At 41.9% G+C, this 17,500-nt stretch overlaps 1 protein-coding gene and 2 long non-coding RNA genes across 6 annotated transcripts in view; 1 reads left to right on the top strand and 2 right to left on the bottom strand.

Moving 5' to 3' along the window:
* Positions 1-17,500, bottom strand: part of LOC308678093 — a 305,537-nt gene that overhangs the window by 23,024 nt on the left and 265,013 nt on the right. The gene's annotated exons all lie outside the window — the stretch shown is intronic.
* The window catches only part of LOC308678092, a 400,336-nt gene that overhangs the window by 322,151 nt on the left and 60,685 nt on the right, over positions 1-17,500 (top strand). The gene's annotated exons all lie outside the window — the stretch shown is intronic.
* The window catches only part of LOC308677499 (GTPase IMAP family member 3-like), an 8,066-nt gene continuing 1,952 nt past the window's right edge, over positions 11,387-17,500 (bottom strand). The window contains exons 1-4 of one of the 3 annotated variants that reach the window (XM_081343947.1): positions 17,140-17,433; positions 16,121-16,844; positions 14,838-14,865; positions 11,387-12,579 (exon numbers count right to left, since the gene is read on the bottom strand). In XM_081343947.1, coding sequence (XP_081200073.1) covers positions 11,795-12,579; positions 14,838-14,865; positions 16,121-16,153 — 846 coding nt within the window. In that variant the 5' untranslated portion in view covers positions 16,154-16,844; positions 17,140-17,433 and the 3' untranslated portion in view covers positions 11,387-11,794. Of the gene's footprint in view, positions 12,580-14,837; positions 14,866-16,120; positions 17,085-17,139; positions 17,434-17,500 lie in introns of those variants that run through there. The other 2 variants (XM_081343945.1, XM_081343946.1) reach the window with 2 other exon arrangements.

Here is a 17,500-nt window from a genome sequence, read left to right as displayed (position 1 = left end):
GTTCTCATGGTTGAGCCAGGGGGCTGGACTGGATGACCTCCAAGGTCCCTTCCAACACTGTTCCTCTGTGATCCTGTAAGGTTCTCATGGTTGAGCCAGGGGGCTGGACTAGATGACCTCCCAGGTCCCTTTCATAACTCTGTCCTTCTGCGATCCTGTAAGGCTCTCCTGCTAAAGCAGGGGGTCAGACTAGACAACCTCCCAGGTCCCTTGCAGCTCTGTTCTTCTATGAGTCTGTCAGGGTCTCCTACTCAAGCAGGGGGCTGGACTAGATGACCTCCAAGGTCCCTTGCAGCTCTGTCCTTCTGCGATCCTGTAAGGCTCTCTTGCTAAAGCAGGGGGTCAGACTAGACGACCTCCCAGGTCCCTTCCAGCTCTGTCCTCCTGTGATCCTGTAAGGCTCTCCTGCTAAAGCAGGGGGTCAGACTAGACGACCTCCCAGGTCCCTTCCAGCTCTGTCCTTCTGCGATCCTGTAAGGCTCTCCTGCTGGAGCAGGGGGCTGGACTAGACGACCTCCCAGGTCCCTTCCAGCTCCCTTCTTCTGTGATCCTGTAAGGGTGTCCTGCTAAAGTAGGGGGTCAGACTAGACGACCTCCCAGGTCCCTTCCATAACTCTGTCATTCTGTGATCCTGTAAGGGTCTCCTGCTAAAGTAGGGGGTCAGACTAGACGACCTCCCAGGTCCCTTCCATAACTCTGTCATTCTGTGATCCTGTAAGGGTCTCCTGCTAAAGCAGGGGGTCAGACTAGACGACCTCCCAGGTCCCTTCCAGCTCTGTCATTCTGTGATTCTGTAAGGGTCTCCTGTTTGAGCAGGGGGTTGGATCTTCAGACTAGATGACCTCCGAAGTCCCTTGCAGCTCTGTTCTTCTATGAGTCTGTCAGGGTCTCCTGCTCAAGCAGGGGGCTGGACTAGACGACCTCCGAGGTCCCTTCCAGCTCTGTCCTCCTGTGATCATGTAAGGCTCTCCTGCTGGAGCAGGGGGCTGGACTAGATGACCTCCGAGGTCCCTTGCAGCTCTGTCCTTCTGCGATCCTGTAAGGCTCTCCTGCTGGAGCAGGGGGCTGGACTAGATGACCTCCGAGGTCCCTTGCAGCTCTGTCCTTCTGCGATCCTGTAAGGCTCTCCTGCTGGAGCAGGGGGCTGGACTAGATGACCTCCGAGGTCCCTTCCAGCTCTGTCCTTCTGTGATCCTGTAAGGCTCTCCTGCTAAAGCAGGGGGTCAGACTAGACAACCTCCCAGGTCCCTTGCAGCTCTGTTCTTCTATGAGTCTGTCAGGGTCTCCTGCTCAAGCAGGGGGCTGGACTAGATGACCTCCCAGGTCCCTTCCATAACTCTGTCCTTCTGCGATCCTGTAAGGGTCTCCTGCTAAAGCAGGGGGTCAGACTAGACAACCTCCCAGGTCCCTTCCATAACTCTGTCCTTCTGTGATCCTGTAAGGGTCTCTTGCTAAAGCAGGGGGTCAGACTAGATGACCTCCCAGGTCCCTTTCCAGCTCCGTTCTGACCGATTGGACTGCCTGGAGATCTAAATTGCCAGAAAAGGGAGAGAGAGAGAGAGGGAGAGAGAGAGAGGGAGGAGAGGGGGGGCCCTCGGTGCTTCCCGGCAATCACGTGATTGCAGAGAAAGTCTTTTTCCCGCCCCCCCCCCAAAAGCACCCCACCCCAGTCCAGAGGCTACGTCCAGACACCCAGATTTGCAACTACGTTACTGAGAGTTTGACATTTGCAACTAGGTTGCTGAGAGTTTTACTGACTTGGTACTATAGTGTGACTTGCAACATCGTTACTGAGAGTGTTACTTTTGCAACTACATTACTGAGTTTTGACCTTTGCAACTAACTACCTTAGTGATAGTTTGACATTTGCAACCGCATTGCTGATAGTTTCACTCACTTGATAGTGTGACTTGCAACTTTGTTGCTGAGTTTTACCTTTGCAACTACCTTACTGAGAGTTTGAGGTTTGCAACTGCCTTGCTGACTTCCCCCCCACCCCCACCCCCGTTTGCAACTTTTCCGTGGCTGAGAGTTTGACGGATGCAACTAGGTTGCCGGTAGTTTTGCTGACTTGGTGTAGTGTGCTACTGAGAGTTGTTTTGCCTTTGCAACTTCTGTTGCTGACTTTGACATTTGCAACGAGGTTACGGAGAGTTTGACATTTGCAACTAGGTTGCCGATAGTTTTACTGACTTGGTATAGTGTGACTTGCAACATCGTTACTGATAGTTTTACCTTTGCAACTACATTACTGAGTTTTGACATTTGCAACTACCTTAGTGATAGTTTGACATTTGCAACTAGGTTGCTGATAGTTTTACTCACTTTATAGTGTGACTTGCAACTTTGTTACTGAGTTTTACCTTTGCAACTACCTTACTGATAGTTTGACATTTGCAACTACATCACTGAGTTTTACATTTGCAACTACATTGCTGATAGTTTTACTGACTTGATAGTGTGACTTGCAACTTTGTTACTGAGAGTTTTGCCTTTGCAACTTCTGTTGCTGAGTTTGACATTTGCAACTAGATTACTGAGAGTTTGACATTTGCAACTTCATTGCTGAGTTTGACATTTGCAACTAGGTTACTGGTGGTTTGACATTTGCAACTAGGTTGCTGATAGTTTTACTGACTTGGTAGTGTTACTTGCAACGTCATCACCGATAGTTTTACCTTTGCAACTAGGTCACTGAGTTTTACATTTGCAACTACGTTGCTGATAGTTTTACTGACTTGATAGTGTGACTTGCAACTTTGTTACTGATAGTTTTATCTTTGCAACTACGTTACTGATAGTTTGACATTTGCAACTTTGTTACTGATAGTTTGACATTTGCAACTTCGTTGCTGAGTTTTACATTTGCAACTAGGTTACTGATAGTTTTACTGACTTGGTAGTGTGACTTGCCACTTCGTTACTGATAGTTTTACCTTTGCAACTATTTGCAACTACGTTGCTGGTAGTTTTACATTTGCAACTACATTGCTGATAGTTTTACTGACTTGACAGTGTGACTTGCAACTTTGTTATTGATAGTTTTATCTTTGCAACTACATTACTGATAGTTTGACATTTGTAACTAGGTTGCTGATAGTTTTAATGACTTGGTAATGTGACTTGCAACTTTGTTACTGATAGTTTGACATTTGCAACTAGGTTGCTGATAGTTTTACTGACTTGGTAATGTGACTTGCAACTTTGTTACTGATAGTTTGACATTTGCAACTAGATTACTGAGTTTATACCTTTGCAACTACCTTACTGATAGTTTGACATTTGCAACTACTTTGCTGATAGTTTTACTGACTTGGTAGTGTGACTTGCAACTTTGTTACTGAGTTTTACCTTTGCAACTACCTTACTGATAGTTTGACACTTGCAACTTCGTTACTGATAGTTTGACATTTGCAACTACGTTGCTGATAAGTTTTACTGGTAGTGTGACTTGCAACTTTGTTACTGATAGTTTGACATTTGCAACTACATTCCTGAGTTTTTTACATTTGCAACTACCTTACTGATAGTTTGACATCTGCAACTACGTCGCTGATAGTTTTGCTGACTTGGCAGTGTGGCTTGCAACGTCGTTACTGACAGTTTTGCATTTGCAACTAGGTTACTGATGGTTTTACCTTTGACTTGCAACTCAGTTGCCGATATTTTTACTGACTGATAGTTTTGACTGGGCACCTTACTTATAGTTTTACTGACATTTTCATTTGCAGCTACCTTACTGATAAATTTTCCATTTGACCTTTCTAGGTCCCTTCCAAGCCTGTCATTCTGTCATTCTATCAGGATCTCCTACTTGAGCTGGGGCGGTTGGACTAGATGACCTCCGAGGTCCCTTCGTCTTGTGATTCTGAAATGGTCTCCGGCTTGAGCCGGGAGTTGGACTAGGTGACCTCCGAGGTCCCTTCCAACTCTCTGATTCTGTCATTCTGTAAGGGTCTCTGGTTCATCCCGGTGGGGGGGGGGAAGGGGTTGGACTAGATGACCTCCAAGGTCCCTATTCTATTCTATTGGATTGGATTTCGAGCGTTCTACCAATCCACTTGTCCTCCCCAGGGTCCCCCCCCACCCTACCTCTGAGCCAACCCCCCCCTCCACCCGCCCCCCCTTCCCATCCAGTGGTGGGATTCAAATACGTGAACAACCGGTTCTCTGCATGGATGCCACTTCCGGAAGTTCATTCTGGGACTTGGGAAACAAAAAAAAATTAGCTATCTGCTAAAGGAGTGCAGACCAGTTCAATCCCACCACTGGAGAGAAGGGATGGGGGAAATGGAAGGAAGGAAGGAAGGAAGGAAGGAAGGAAGGAAGGAAGGAAGGAAGGAAGGAAGGAAGGAAGGAGGGAGGGAGGGAGGGAGGGAGGAATGGAATGGAATAAGAATAGAATAGAATAGAATAGAATAGAATAGAATAGAATAGAATAGAATAGAATAGAATAGAATAGAATAGAATAGAATAGGAAATAAGAAATAAGAAATAAGAAATAAGAAATAGAATAGAATAGAATAGAATAGAATAGAATAGAATAGAATAGAATAGGAAATAGAATAGAATAAGAAATTAGAATAGAATAGAATAGAATAGAATAGAATAGAATAGAATAGAATAGAATAGAATAGAATAGAATAGAATAGAATAAGAAAGAATAGAATGGAATGGAATAGAATAGAATAAGAAATAAGAAATAAGAAATAAGAATAGAATAGAATAGAATAGAATAGAATAGAATAGAATAGAATAGAATAGAATAGAATAGAATAGAATAGAATAAGAAATTAGAATAGAATAGAATAGAATAGAATAAGAAATAAGAAATAAGAAATAAGAAATAAGAAATAGAATAGAATAGAATAGAATAGAATAGAATAGAATAGAATATAGAATAGAATAAGAAATTAGAATAGAATAGAATAGAATAGAATAGAATAGAATAGAATAGAATAGAATAGAATAGAATAGAATAGAATAGAATAAGAAAGAATGGAATGGAATGGAATAGAATAGAATAGAATAAGAAATAAGAAATAAGAAATAAGAATAGAATAGAATAGAATAGAATAGAATAGAATAGAATAGAATAGAATAGAATAGAATAGAATAGAATAGAATAGAATAGAATAGAATAGGAAATAGAATAGAATAAGAAATTAGAATAGAATAGAATAGAATAGAATAGAATAGAATAGAATAGAATAGAATAGAATAGAATAGAATAGAATAAGAAATAAGAAATAAGAAATAAGAAATAAGAAATAGAATAGAATAGAATAGAATAGAATAGAATAGAATAGAATAGAAAATAGAATAGAATAAGAAATTAGACTAGACTAGACTAGAATAGAATAGAATAGAATAGAATAGAATAGAAAATAAGAATAGAATAGAATAGAATAGAATAGAATAGAATAGGAAATAGAATAGAATAAGAAATTAGAATAGAATAGAATAGAATAGAATAGAATAAGAAATAAGAAATAAGAAATAAATAAGAATAGAATAGAATAGAATAGAATAGAATAGAATAGAATAGAATAGAATAGAATAGAATAGAATAAGAAAGAATAGAATGGAATGGAATAGAATAGAATAAGAAATAAGAAATAAGAATAGAATAGAATAGAATAGAATAGAATAGAATAGAATAGAATAGAATAGAATAGAATAAGAAATAAATTAGAATAGAATAGAATAGAATAGAATAAGAAATAGAATAGAATAAGAAATTAATAGAATAGAATAGAATAGAATAGAATAAGAAATAAATTAGAATAGAATAGAATAGAATAGAATAGAATAAGAAATAGAATAGAATAAGAAATGAATAGAATAGAATAGAATAGAATAGAATAGAATAGAATAGAATAGAATAGAATAGAATAGAATGGAATGGAATGGAATGGAATAGAATAAGAAATAAGAAATAAGAATAGAATAGAATAGAATAGAATAGAATAGAATAGAATAGAATAGAATAGAATAGAATAGAATAGAATAAGAAATTAGAATAGAATAGAATAGAATAGAATAGAATAAGAAATAAGAAATAAGAAATAAGAAATAGAATAGAATAGAATAGAATAGAATAGAATAGAATAGAATAGAATAGAATAGAATAGGAAATAGAATAGAATAAGAAATTAGAATAGAATAGAATAGAATAGAATAGAATAGAATAGAATAGAATAGAATAGAATAGAATAGAATAGAATAGAATAGAATAAGAAAGAATGGAATGGAATGGAATAGAATAGAATAGAATAGAATAAGAAATAAGAAATAAGAAATAAGAAATAAGAATAGAATAGAATAGAATAGAATAGAATAGAATAGAATAGAATAGAATAGAATAGAATAGAATAGAATAGGAAATAGAATAGAATAAGAAATTAGAATAGAATAGAATAGAATAGAATAGAATAGAATAGAATAGAATAGAATAGAATAAGAAATAAGAAATAAGAAATAAGAAATAGAATAGAATAGAATAGAATAGAATAGAATAGAATAGAATAGAATAGAATAGAAAATAGAATAGAATAAGAAATTAGAATAGACTAGACTAGAATAGAATAGAATAGAATAGAAAATAAGAATAGAATAGAATAGAATAGAATAGAATAGAATAGAATAGGAAATAGAATAGAATAAGAAATTAGAATAGAATAGAATAGAATATAATAGAATAGAATAAGAAATAAGAAATAAATAAGAATAGAATAGAATAGAATAGAATAGAATAGAATAGAATAGAATAGAATAGAATAGAATAGAATAGAATAGAATAGAATAAGAAAGAATAGAATGGAATGGAATAGAATAGAATAAGAAATAAGAAATAAGAATAGAATAGAATAGAATAGAATAGAATAGAATAGAATAGAATAGAATAGAATAGAATAGAATAGAATAGAATAGAATAAGAAATAAATTAGAATAGAATAGAATAGAATAGAATAAGAAATAGAATAGAATAAGAAATTAATAGAATAGAATAGAATAGAATAGAATAAGAAATAAATTAGAATAGAATAGAATAGAATAGAATAGAATAGAATAAGAAATAGAATAGAATAAGAAATGAATAGAATAGAATAGAATAGAATAGAATAGAATAGAATAGAAAATATGGAATGGAATGGAATGGAACGGAACACAACACAACACAGCACGGAATGGAACAGAACAAAAGAGAACAGAACACAGAAAAGAACAGAATAGAACAGAATCACAGAGCTGGAAGGGACCTTGGAGGTCTTCTAGTCCAGCCCCCCCTCCCCGCTCAGGCAGGAGATGAAGCCTTGAGAAGCCAGCCAAAAAGTGCAACCGGGCAACAGACGACAGGTGGAGAGACACACGCCTTGTCCCTGGTTGAACCCGGACAAAGTCCCAGGCGCGCCTGCATTTTACGGCCCTGGTTATACCTGGGATCCATCAACGGCTCACCTGAAGGTCCGCCGTTCCCCGCCTTCCGGGGGGGAGGGAGCCTCCAGAGTTCTTCTAGGGTTGGTGGACCATGGGGCCCTGGGACCCCTCCCTCCCCTGCTGGATCAGCTCCGGAGAAATCACAAAAGATTTAATCTTTGAGAAGCCAGAAAAGGGAAACCGAGGAACAGATAAGGGGGAGAGACCCGCCTTGTCCACACAGCGCTGAGGTTGTACCCGGACAAAGTCCCAGGTGCATTTTATGCTCCTGTTTATACCTGGGACCCATCAGCGGCTCACCTGAAGGTCCGCCGTTCCCAGCCTTCCGGGAGGGAGGGGGGGGGTATGCCGAGCGCTTCTTGGGCTGGTGGGGCTGCTTGGGAGGCAGATTAATAATAATAAGTATCATAATAAAGTCGGAAGGGACCTTGGAGGTCATCTAGTCCAACACACTGCTTAAGCAGGAGACCCTTACAGAACAGGAGAGTTAAAATAGAGTAGAGTAGAGTAGAGTAGAGTAGAGTAGAGTAGAGTAGAGTAGAGTAGAGTAGAGAAGAGAAGAGAGGAGAAGAAGAAAAGGAAAAAAGAATTAAGAAATCAGAATAGAATAGAACAGAACAGAATAGAATACGGAATGGAACGGAACAGAACGGAAGAGAATAGAAAAAGGAAATAAGAAATAAATAAGAAATAAGAATAGAATAGAATAGAATAGAATAGAATAGAATAGAATAAGAAAAGGAAATAAGAAATAATAAAATAGAATAGAATAGAATAGAATAGAATAGAATAGAATAGAATAGAATAGAATAGAATAAGAAAAAGAAATAAGAAATAAAGAATAGAATAGAATAGAATAAGAAAAAGAAATAAGAAATAAAGAATAGAATAGAATAAGAAATAAGAAATAAGAAATAAGAAATAAGAAAGAATAGAATAGAATAGAATAGAATAGAATAAGAAAAAGAAATAAGAAATAAGAAATAAAGAATAGAATAGAATAGAATAAGAAAAAGAAATAAGAAATAAAGAATAGAATAGAATAAGAAAAAGAAATAAGAAATAAGAAATAAGAAATAAGAAAGAATAGAATAGAATAGAATAGGAAAAAGAAATAAGAAATAAGAAATAAAGAATAGAATAGAATAGAATAGAATAGAATAGAATAGAATAGAATAGAATAGAATAGAATAAGAAAAAGAAATAAGAAATAAGAAATAAGAAATAAAGAATAGAATAGAATAGAATAGAATAGAATAGAATAGAATAGAATAAGAAAAAGAAATAAGAAATAAAGAATAGAATAGAATAGAATAGAATAGAATAGAATAAGAATAAGAAAAAGAAATAAGAAATAATAGAATAGAATAGAATAGGATAAGAAAAAGAAATAAGAAATAAGAAATAAGAAATAAGAATAGAACAGAACAGAACAGAACAGAACAGAACAGAACAGAACAGAATAGAAAATATGGGAAAAATAAAATGAACGGAATGGAGTGGAGTGGAGTGGAATAGAAACTGGAAGGGACCTTGGAGGTCATCCAGTCCAGCCCCCTGCTCGAGCAGGAGAACCCATCCCATTTCAGACAGGGGGGACTCTCTCGTCTCTTCTTCCACTGCCACCTCAACCCCTTGGCCGCAAGTGACTGGTGCCGTCCCTGGTGTGAGGTGTTGCCGTGTGTGTGTGTGTGTGTGTGTGTGTGTGTGTGTGTGTGTGTGATGCTAAAGGGAGGTTTTCGAAGGAAGGTTTTCAAGGAGTGTGTGGAACCGCAGAGCTGAAAGGGACCTTGGAGGTCATCCAGTCCAACCCCCTTGCTCAAGCGGGGGAGAGAGAGAGTCTATAAATGAAATGAACCTTTATTGTCAAAGTACAACCATGTGTACACTGAGATTAGCTACAACGCTATTTCAAACAAACGGTTGTCCAGTGTCTTATCAAAACCTCCGAGCTCTCCACATCTTTTTGTGTGTGTGTGTGTGTGTGTGTGTGTGACGTGGGCACCAAAATCGGCCACGGTATTCCAGGTGTGGCCTTACTAAGGCTTTACGAAGCGGGACTAATCGACTTCGCCCTCACCTTGATTCCGGGCCTCTTGTCTACACAACCCAGGATTGCGTCGGCTGTTTCGGGCCGCTGCTGCTGCCGCACGCGGTCTCGGCTTGCGGTCAAGGGATCGCCCGCTAGGACTCCGAGGCCCATCTCCCAGTTCTCGCTTTTGAGCCCGGCCTCGCCCGATCTGTACTTACGTCTTTCGATTTATTTATTTTTCCCGCCTAAATGTAAAAACGTTGCTTTTCTCCACATTAAATTTCTTTTTTTTTTAGTCAGGCCTTACCAAACGGTACTGACAATTCCCGCCTTCTTGATCCTATCCCTCCGTTAAGGTGGCTTAAACCAAATCCACAACTTTTTTCTCGAGTCGTCTAGTTACTAGCTTGGCGTCCGTTGTACATCAGTCTTAAAATCTTCCAAATGAGCGTATGCCTCCGACGCAATGGATCAAGAGGGTGCGTTAAATGACGTGGTGCAAAACATACGAGACCGTACTCTTTAAGTTGCCACGTGGCGCAAAGGATCGAGAGCGTATGTTATGTCACAACCGGGTGCAAAGGATCGAGAACATACGTTAAGTTACAACAGGGTGGAAAGGATTGAGACTGTATGTTAAGTGTCAACGCGGGGCCAAGGATTGAGAGCATATGTTAAGTTACAACCTGTCGCAAAGCATCGAGACTGTATGTTAAGTTACAACATGGTGCAAGGGATCGAGAATATATGTTAAGTTACAACAGGGTGCAAAGGATTGAGACTGTATGTTAAGTGTCAACGCGGGGCCAAGGATTGAGAGCATATGTTAAGTTACAACCTGTCGCAAAGCATCGAGACTGTATGTTAAGTTACAACATGGTGCAAGGGATCGAGAACATATGTTGTTAAGTCACAACACGGTGCAAACGATCAAGAGCGTATGTTAAGTTACAACACGGCACCAAGAATTGAGAGCATGTTAAGTTACAATGTGGCACCAAGGATCAAGAGTGCATGTTGTTACATGGTGCAAAAGGATCGACACCGTAAAGTTGCAACACGGTGCCAGGGATCGAGACCGTATGGTAGGTTACAACATGACTGAAAGGATCAAGAGAGTATGTTGTTACATGGTGCAAAAGGATCGACACCGTAAAAGTTGCAACACGGTGCCAGGGATCGAGACCGTATGGTAAGTTACAACATGACTGAAAGGATCAAGAGAGTATGTTCTTACATGGTGCAAAAGGATCAACACCATAAAAGTTACAACACGGTGCTAGGGATCGAGACCGTATGGTAAGTTACAACATGGTTGAAAGGATTGAGACCATACGTTAAGTTACAACATGGTGCAAGGGATCGAGACCGTACGTTAAGTTACAAGATGGTCCAAGGGACTGAGACCGTGTGGTAAGTTAAAAACCTGGTTGTTTGAATTGTCTGGCCTGGACTGAGGGATTTTAAATTATATTAATTAAATTAAATTAATTTTAAATTTTAAATTTTAAATTTTAAATTTTAAATTTTAAATTTTAAATTTTAAATTTTAAATTTTAAATTTTAAATTTTAAATTTTAAATTTTAAATTTTAAATTTTAAATTTTAAATTTTAAATTTTAATGTTATCTCAATTGTGGGCTTGTATTAATTTAATTTTATTTTATTCTCTCTTTTGTATTGTTTTTAACTTGCCCTGTGAACCGCCCTGAGTCCTTTCGGGAATAGGGCGGTATATAAATTCAACTAATACATAAATAATAAATAAATAAACACGGTACAAGGGTTCGAGACCTTGTGGTAAGTTGCAACATGGTTGAAAGGATCGAGACCGTCTGGCCACTTACAACACGGCGCAAAGGATGGAGACCATATGTTAAGTTACAGCATGGCACAAAGGATCGAGACGGTATGTTAAGTTGCAGCACGTACGATTTTATTATTCAGGTTAAATACAGAAGAATCTGCTCAACTAACAGCACGAAATTAGCAGTAGAGAAAAGCCAAATGCAATTTACGGTCGGCCGGACTCGAGACTGGTAACACCCTTGACCCCCTCCCTCGGGCTCAGCCTGGTCATCTACATCAAGGTTCCCCAACCCCCGGGGTTGTGGACCAGCACCGGTCCAAGGCGTGCCAGGTAACCGGTCCACGGGATGCAAGCAGCACACGAAGCCGCGCCGCCTTCGGTCCGCGGGAAAATCCTCTCTCCGTGGAACGACTCCCGGTTGGCCAAAAGGTTGGGGGGGTCCCGCCGATCAATATGAACACAGACACAGCCCCTCTTCCCACGTTCAGACCAGAAGCTCCGTCCCGAAGATTTCACTTCCTGGAAAAATAACGCTCGATCAGGAAATAGATAAAGCCGAAGGCAGACAAAATGACCATCACCTTGAGGACCATCTTTTCTTTCCACCCCAAAGCATTCTCGGCTTTTTTGCGGGCCTGTCGGTTCTCCGCCAGAAAATTTTTGACCAGCTCATCCCTCAAGTTGGGCTCCCGGTACAGCCGGTTGGCGTAGCATCTTGACCCGTTCTCGTAAACGGTCCTCTCCACCATCCCCATCAGCTCCGAGACCTGCCTCTGCCGCTCGGCTTCCGCGGCCTTGTTGTTGAAGCCGCAGAAGCGGTTGCCGCACTGCCGGATCAGGGCCCGCAGGTTCCGGTTGTCGGATTCTGCCACGTACTCCTGCAGGGGGCTCCCTCCCAAGTCCTCCTGGCAGGTGAAGAGGACGATGGTGTGCCTGGCGGACTCGGCCCCAAAGATATCCCAGACACACTTTGCGGCGGTCACGTCTTCCGCGGTGAAGCGCCCCACCTGGGTCACCAAGATCAGGGCGTGGGGGCCGGGCCGGGAGAAGTCGATGCAAGACATGACCTCGCGTCGGACAATCTCGTCATAGTTTTCGGACTCAAAGAGGGCGGGTGTGTCGACCACGTAAACCTTCCTGCTCATCCACCTTCCCTCCCCCCTTTGGCACCTCAAGGTGGTGGTCTTCACTCCCAGGATGGATTGGAACACCCTCTGGCCGAGGATGGTGTTGCCCGTGGCGCTTTTCCCACCTCCGGACTTCCCAACCAGGATCAGCCGGAATTCGGCGTCCTCCCCTGCGAGTTTGGAAGAGAGAGGGAGAGACTTAGGGCGCAGTGGAGTTATACGGCTGTTGACACGAGAGAGAGAGAGAGAGAGAGAGAGAGAGAGAGAGAGAGAGAGAGAGAGAGAGAGAGAGAGAGAGAGAGAAGAGAGGGAAGGAGGGAGGGAGGGAGGGAGGGAGATATATGATAGAGAGAAAGAGAGAAATGGGTAGCTAGAAAGATGAAAGAGAAATGATAGCTAGAGAGAATGACATAGAAATTATAGACACACATACACACAATAGATAGCTATAAAGAGAGAGAGAGAAAAAAAAATGAGAGATGGATAGATAATAATTAGAGATGATAGAGGTGGATAGCTAGAGTGGTAGATAATAGATAGGTAGATAGATAGATAGATAGATAGATAGATAGATAGATAGATAGATAGATAGATAGATAGATAGATAGATAGATAGATAGATAGATAGATAGGTAGGTAGGTAGGTAGGTAGGTAGGTAGGTAGGTAGATAGATACTGTAGATAGATAGATAGATAGATAGATAGATAGATAGATAGATAGATAGATAGATAGATAGATAGATAGATAGATAGATAGATAGATAGATAGATAGATAGATAGATAGATAGATAGATAGATAGATAGATAGATATGGATAGATAACTAGAGAGATATAATGATAGAGATGGATAGAAAGAATGATAGTAAGATGATAGAGATGATAGAGGTGGATAGATAGATAACTAGAGAGATATGATAGAGATGGATAGAATGATAGATTGTAGAGAGATGATAGAAATGGATAAATAGCTAGAGATAGAATGACATAGATAGATATAAATTAGGTGATAGAGATAGATATAGGATAGATAGATAGATAGATAGATAGATAGATAGATAGATAGATAGATAGATAGATAGATAGATATAGATGAGATATAATGATAGAGATGGATAGAGAGAATGATAGTAGAGAGATGATAGAGGTGGATAAATAGCTAGAGAGATAGAATGATAGATATAGATAGATAGATAGATAGATAGATAGATAGATAGATAGATAGATAGATAGATAGATGGATAGATATGGATAGATAACTAGAGAGATGTGATAATGATAGAATGATAGTAGAGAGATGATAGAGGTGGATAAATAGCTAGAGAGAGAATGACATAGATAGATAGATAGATAGATAGATAGATAGATAGATAGATAGATAGATAGATAGATAGATAGATAGATATGGATAGATAACTAGAGAGATATAATGATATGGATAGAGAGAATGATAGATAGATGATAGAGGTGGATAAATAGAGAGAGAGGGATGATAGAGATGGATAGAATGATAGTAGAGATGATAGAAATGGATAAATAGCTAGAGATAGAATTCAATGACATATAGATAGATATAAATTAGGTGATAGAGATAAATATAGGATGGATAGATAGATAGATAACTAGAGAGATAGAGATGTTTAGAGAGAATGATAGTAGAGAGATGATAGATGATAGAGATGGATAGAGAGAATGATATAATAGAGAGATGATAGAGATGGATAAGTAGCTAGATAGCTAGCTAGACAGACAGACAGAGTCTTTTGTGACCTTCTGACTAGCAAAGTCATGGGGGGGAGGAGTCAGATTCACTTACCGACCGTGGTTTTTACCTCAATAAATGCAACCATGCCCTTAACAACGGCGGCAGCCAAGCTGATAACAACAGGGCAATGCTCCCTTAGCAGATGTCTCGTTCGGCGACAGAATCGCTCACCGATAGAAACCTCACTCTCCGTCCCGGTCGTCAAGGACTACCACCCCCCAGCGTACGATGGCTCAGTGGAACGTTTCAATCTCGTCAGGGGCCCGGAGGTACAGAGGCAGGGCGTCCTCCTCTTACGACCGTAACTGGGGCCCGTGAGACGTTTTGTTAAGTGACCCTTCCCTGCCCCCGTGGTTGAGTTGGTCACCCGGTCGCTAAGTGAATCTGGCTTCGTACGGAAGGTTTGCAAAACGGGACCTCGCGGACACTAGGGCCGACTTGTCATAAATGTGAATCGGTTGCCGAGCGTCCGGAGTTTGGATGGCGCGACCACGGGGAATGCTGCGACGGTCGCGAAGGGTGATAAGGGATTGTGGGAGGGTGACAAGGGATTGTGGGAGTCCCCTTTTTCCGGTGCCGCCGTAAGGTGGAACGGTCACTAAACGAACAGGCAGCAAACGACAACTTGTCCCAGGAGGGAAGCGAAGGGACTTGTGATCCTTACCTGCCGGGCCTCCCCACTCCACGTCGGCCTGAAAGACGGGCAGGGAAGAAAAAAAAAGGGAATTAGGAGACGGAAGCCGACGGGGGAGAGGAGAGGAGAGGAGGGAGGGAGGGAAGCAATCCAGGGAAAGGGGCGGGAAAGTTCGGGAATTGGAGCCAAAAGGGTCGCGGGGGAAAGCATTGACCGGGATGCAGAGAGGGAGGGAGGGAAGGGAAGGACAAACAGAGGAAGGAAGAGGAAGGAAGAGAGGGAGGGAGGGAGGGAGGGAGGGAGGGAGGGAGGAAGGAAGGAAGGAAGGAAGGAAGGAAGGAAGGAAGGAAGGAAAAAGGGAGCGAAAGGAAGAGGGAGGAATAAAGGAGGGAAGAAAAAGGGAAGGAGAAAGAAAGGAAGGAAGAGGAAGGAAGAGGAAGGGAGGGAGGGAGGAAGGAAGGAAAGTAAAGGGAGGGAGGGAGGGAAAAAGGAAGGAAAAAGGGAGGGAAGGAGAAACAAAGGAAGGAAGAGGAAGGAAGGAAGGAAGGAAAGAAAGAAAGAAAGAAAGAAAGAAAGGAAGGAAGGAAGAGGAAGGAAGGAAGGAAGGAAGGAAGGAAAGAAAGAAAGAAAGAAAGAAAGAAAGAAAGAAAGAAAGAAAGAAAGAAAGAAAGAAAGAAAGAAAGAAAGAAAGAAAGAAAGGAAGGAAGGAAGGAAGGAAGAGGAAGGGTTGGTTGGTAGATAGATGGAAATGATAGATTAGATTGATAGAGGGGGACAGATAGAAACATACAAAGAAGGAAAGAAAGAAAAGAAAGAAAGAAAAGAAAGAAAGGAAAGGAAGGAAGGAAAGAAAGAAGGAAAGAAAGAAAGAAAGAAAGAAAGAAAAGAGAAAGAAAGAAAGAAAGAAAGAAAGAAAGAAAGAAAGAAAGAAAGAAAGAAAGAAAGAAAGAAAGAAAGAAAGAAAGAGGAAAGGAAGGAAGGAAGGAAGAGGAAGTGTTGGTTGGTAGATAGATGAAAATGATAGATTAGATCGATAGAGGGGGATAGATAGAAACATACAAAGAAGGAAGGAAGGAAGGAAGGAGGGAAAAGGGGAAGGGGGGAGGGAGGGAGGGATGAAGGAAGGAGGGAAGAGAAGGGAGGGAATCGAAGGCAGGGCGCCGGGGAGACGTAGCACGGGGCCACCCAGGGCTGCCGAGTCAGGAGGGGAGTATACAGACTCCTGACTTCCGGGAAGGAAGGAAGGAAGGAAGGAAGGAAGGGTCCGGGGGCCCTCCCTTGGAGACTGCGCCCCATCCTCTCCCCGTACCTACCTGGGGCCAGTCCCCCACTGCCTGGTAAGCCATCTCTCCTCCCTTCCTCTTCCTGCCGTCCGTTTTTCCGGCCGTCTTTCCGCCCGTCCGTCCGCCCGTCCGTCTTTCCTTCCTCTCCTCTCCTCTCGTCTCTTTGCGTTCCCCTCTTCCTCTTTCCCTTTGTCCTTTTGGAAGGGTGGGTTGGCGGGCTGCAATATCGGGAGGGGGAGGAGGAGGAGGAGGAGGAGGAGGGGGAGGAGGTCACACCATCGCCGTGGCAACGCAGGAGGGGGTCTCTCTCTCTCTCCAACCTGTTCCTGGGATTTCCTCCCCCCCTCCCGAGGCCTGCTGGGGACACCCCCTCCCCACACCTGACCTCCAGGCTGCGCTGTTCGTCCGTCCGATGGGAGTCTCCTACTTGGGCCAAGGGGTGGGACTAGATGACCTCCCGGGTCTCCTTTTGGATCTGGGATTCTCTTGAGCGAAATCTCTGGCTGCCTCGGAGGCCGACCTTCCTGGCCAGAGGTAGAGCTGGAAGGGGCCTCTGGGGGGGAGGGGGGTCATCTAGTCCAGCCCCCTGCTGGAGCAAGAGACTTTACAGACGTACAGAACAATAGAAGGGACCTGGGAGGTCATCCAGTCCGACCCCCTGCTACAGCAGGAGACCCCTACAGAATCACAGAATGACAGGAGTTGGAAGGGGCCTCGGAGGTCATCTAATCTAGCCCCCTGCTCAAGCAAGAGACTTTACAGACCTACAGAATAATAGAAGGGACCTTGGAGGTCATCCAGTCCAGCCCCCTACTCAAGCAGGAGATCCTTACAGTATCACAGAATGACAAAGTGGGAAGGGACCTCGGAGGTCATCTAGTCCAACCCACTGCTCGAGCAGGAGACCCTCACAGAATCACAGAGCTGGAAGGGACCTCAGAGATCATCTAGTCCAACCCCCTACTAGAGCAGGACACCCCTTACAGAACCACAAAGCTGGAAGGGCCCACGGAGGTCATCTAGTCCATCCCCCTGCTCGAGCAGGCGACCCTTACAGAATCACAGAGCTGGACGGGAGCTCGGAGGTCATCTAGTCCATCCCCCCTGCTCAAGACAGGAGACCTCATACCAACCCGGTCCAATGTCCTTCGGAAAACCGGGGTGGGTGGGTGGCTGGGGCTAAATTTGGCAGGCTGCCACAATCTTCTTTTTTATATCCAAACGATGCTGAATTTAATTACGAAAGGGGTGTGTGTGTGTGTCCGGAGGGTGTCTCCGTAGGACACCCCCCCTCCCCTCCCCGGGGTCCGGTGTAGGTTGTTTTATTCTTACTAGGCTTCAGCTTTGAGGGGGGGCTGAGCAGGGGGCGCCCCGTGGAAGCGATATACATATATATATATATATATACAT

Source organism: Vipera berus, assembly GCF_964194415.1.
Source record: "Vipera berus genome assembly, chromosome: Z".
Classification (NCBI taxonomy): domain Eukaryota; kingdom Metazoa; phylum Chordata; class Lepidosauria; order Squamata; family Viperidae; genus Vipera; species Vipera berus.
This window is presented reverse-complemented; position numbering and strand designations above follow the sequence as displayed.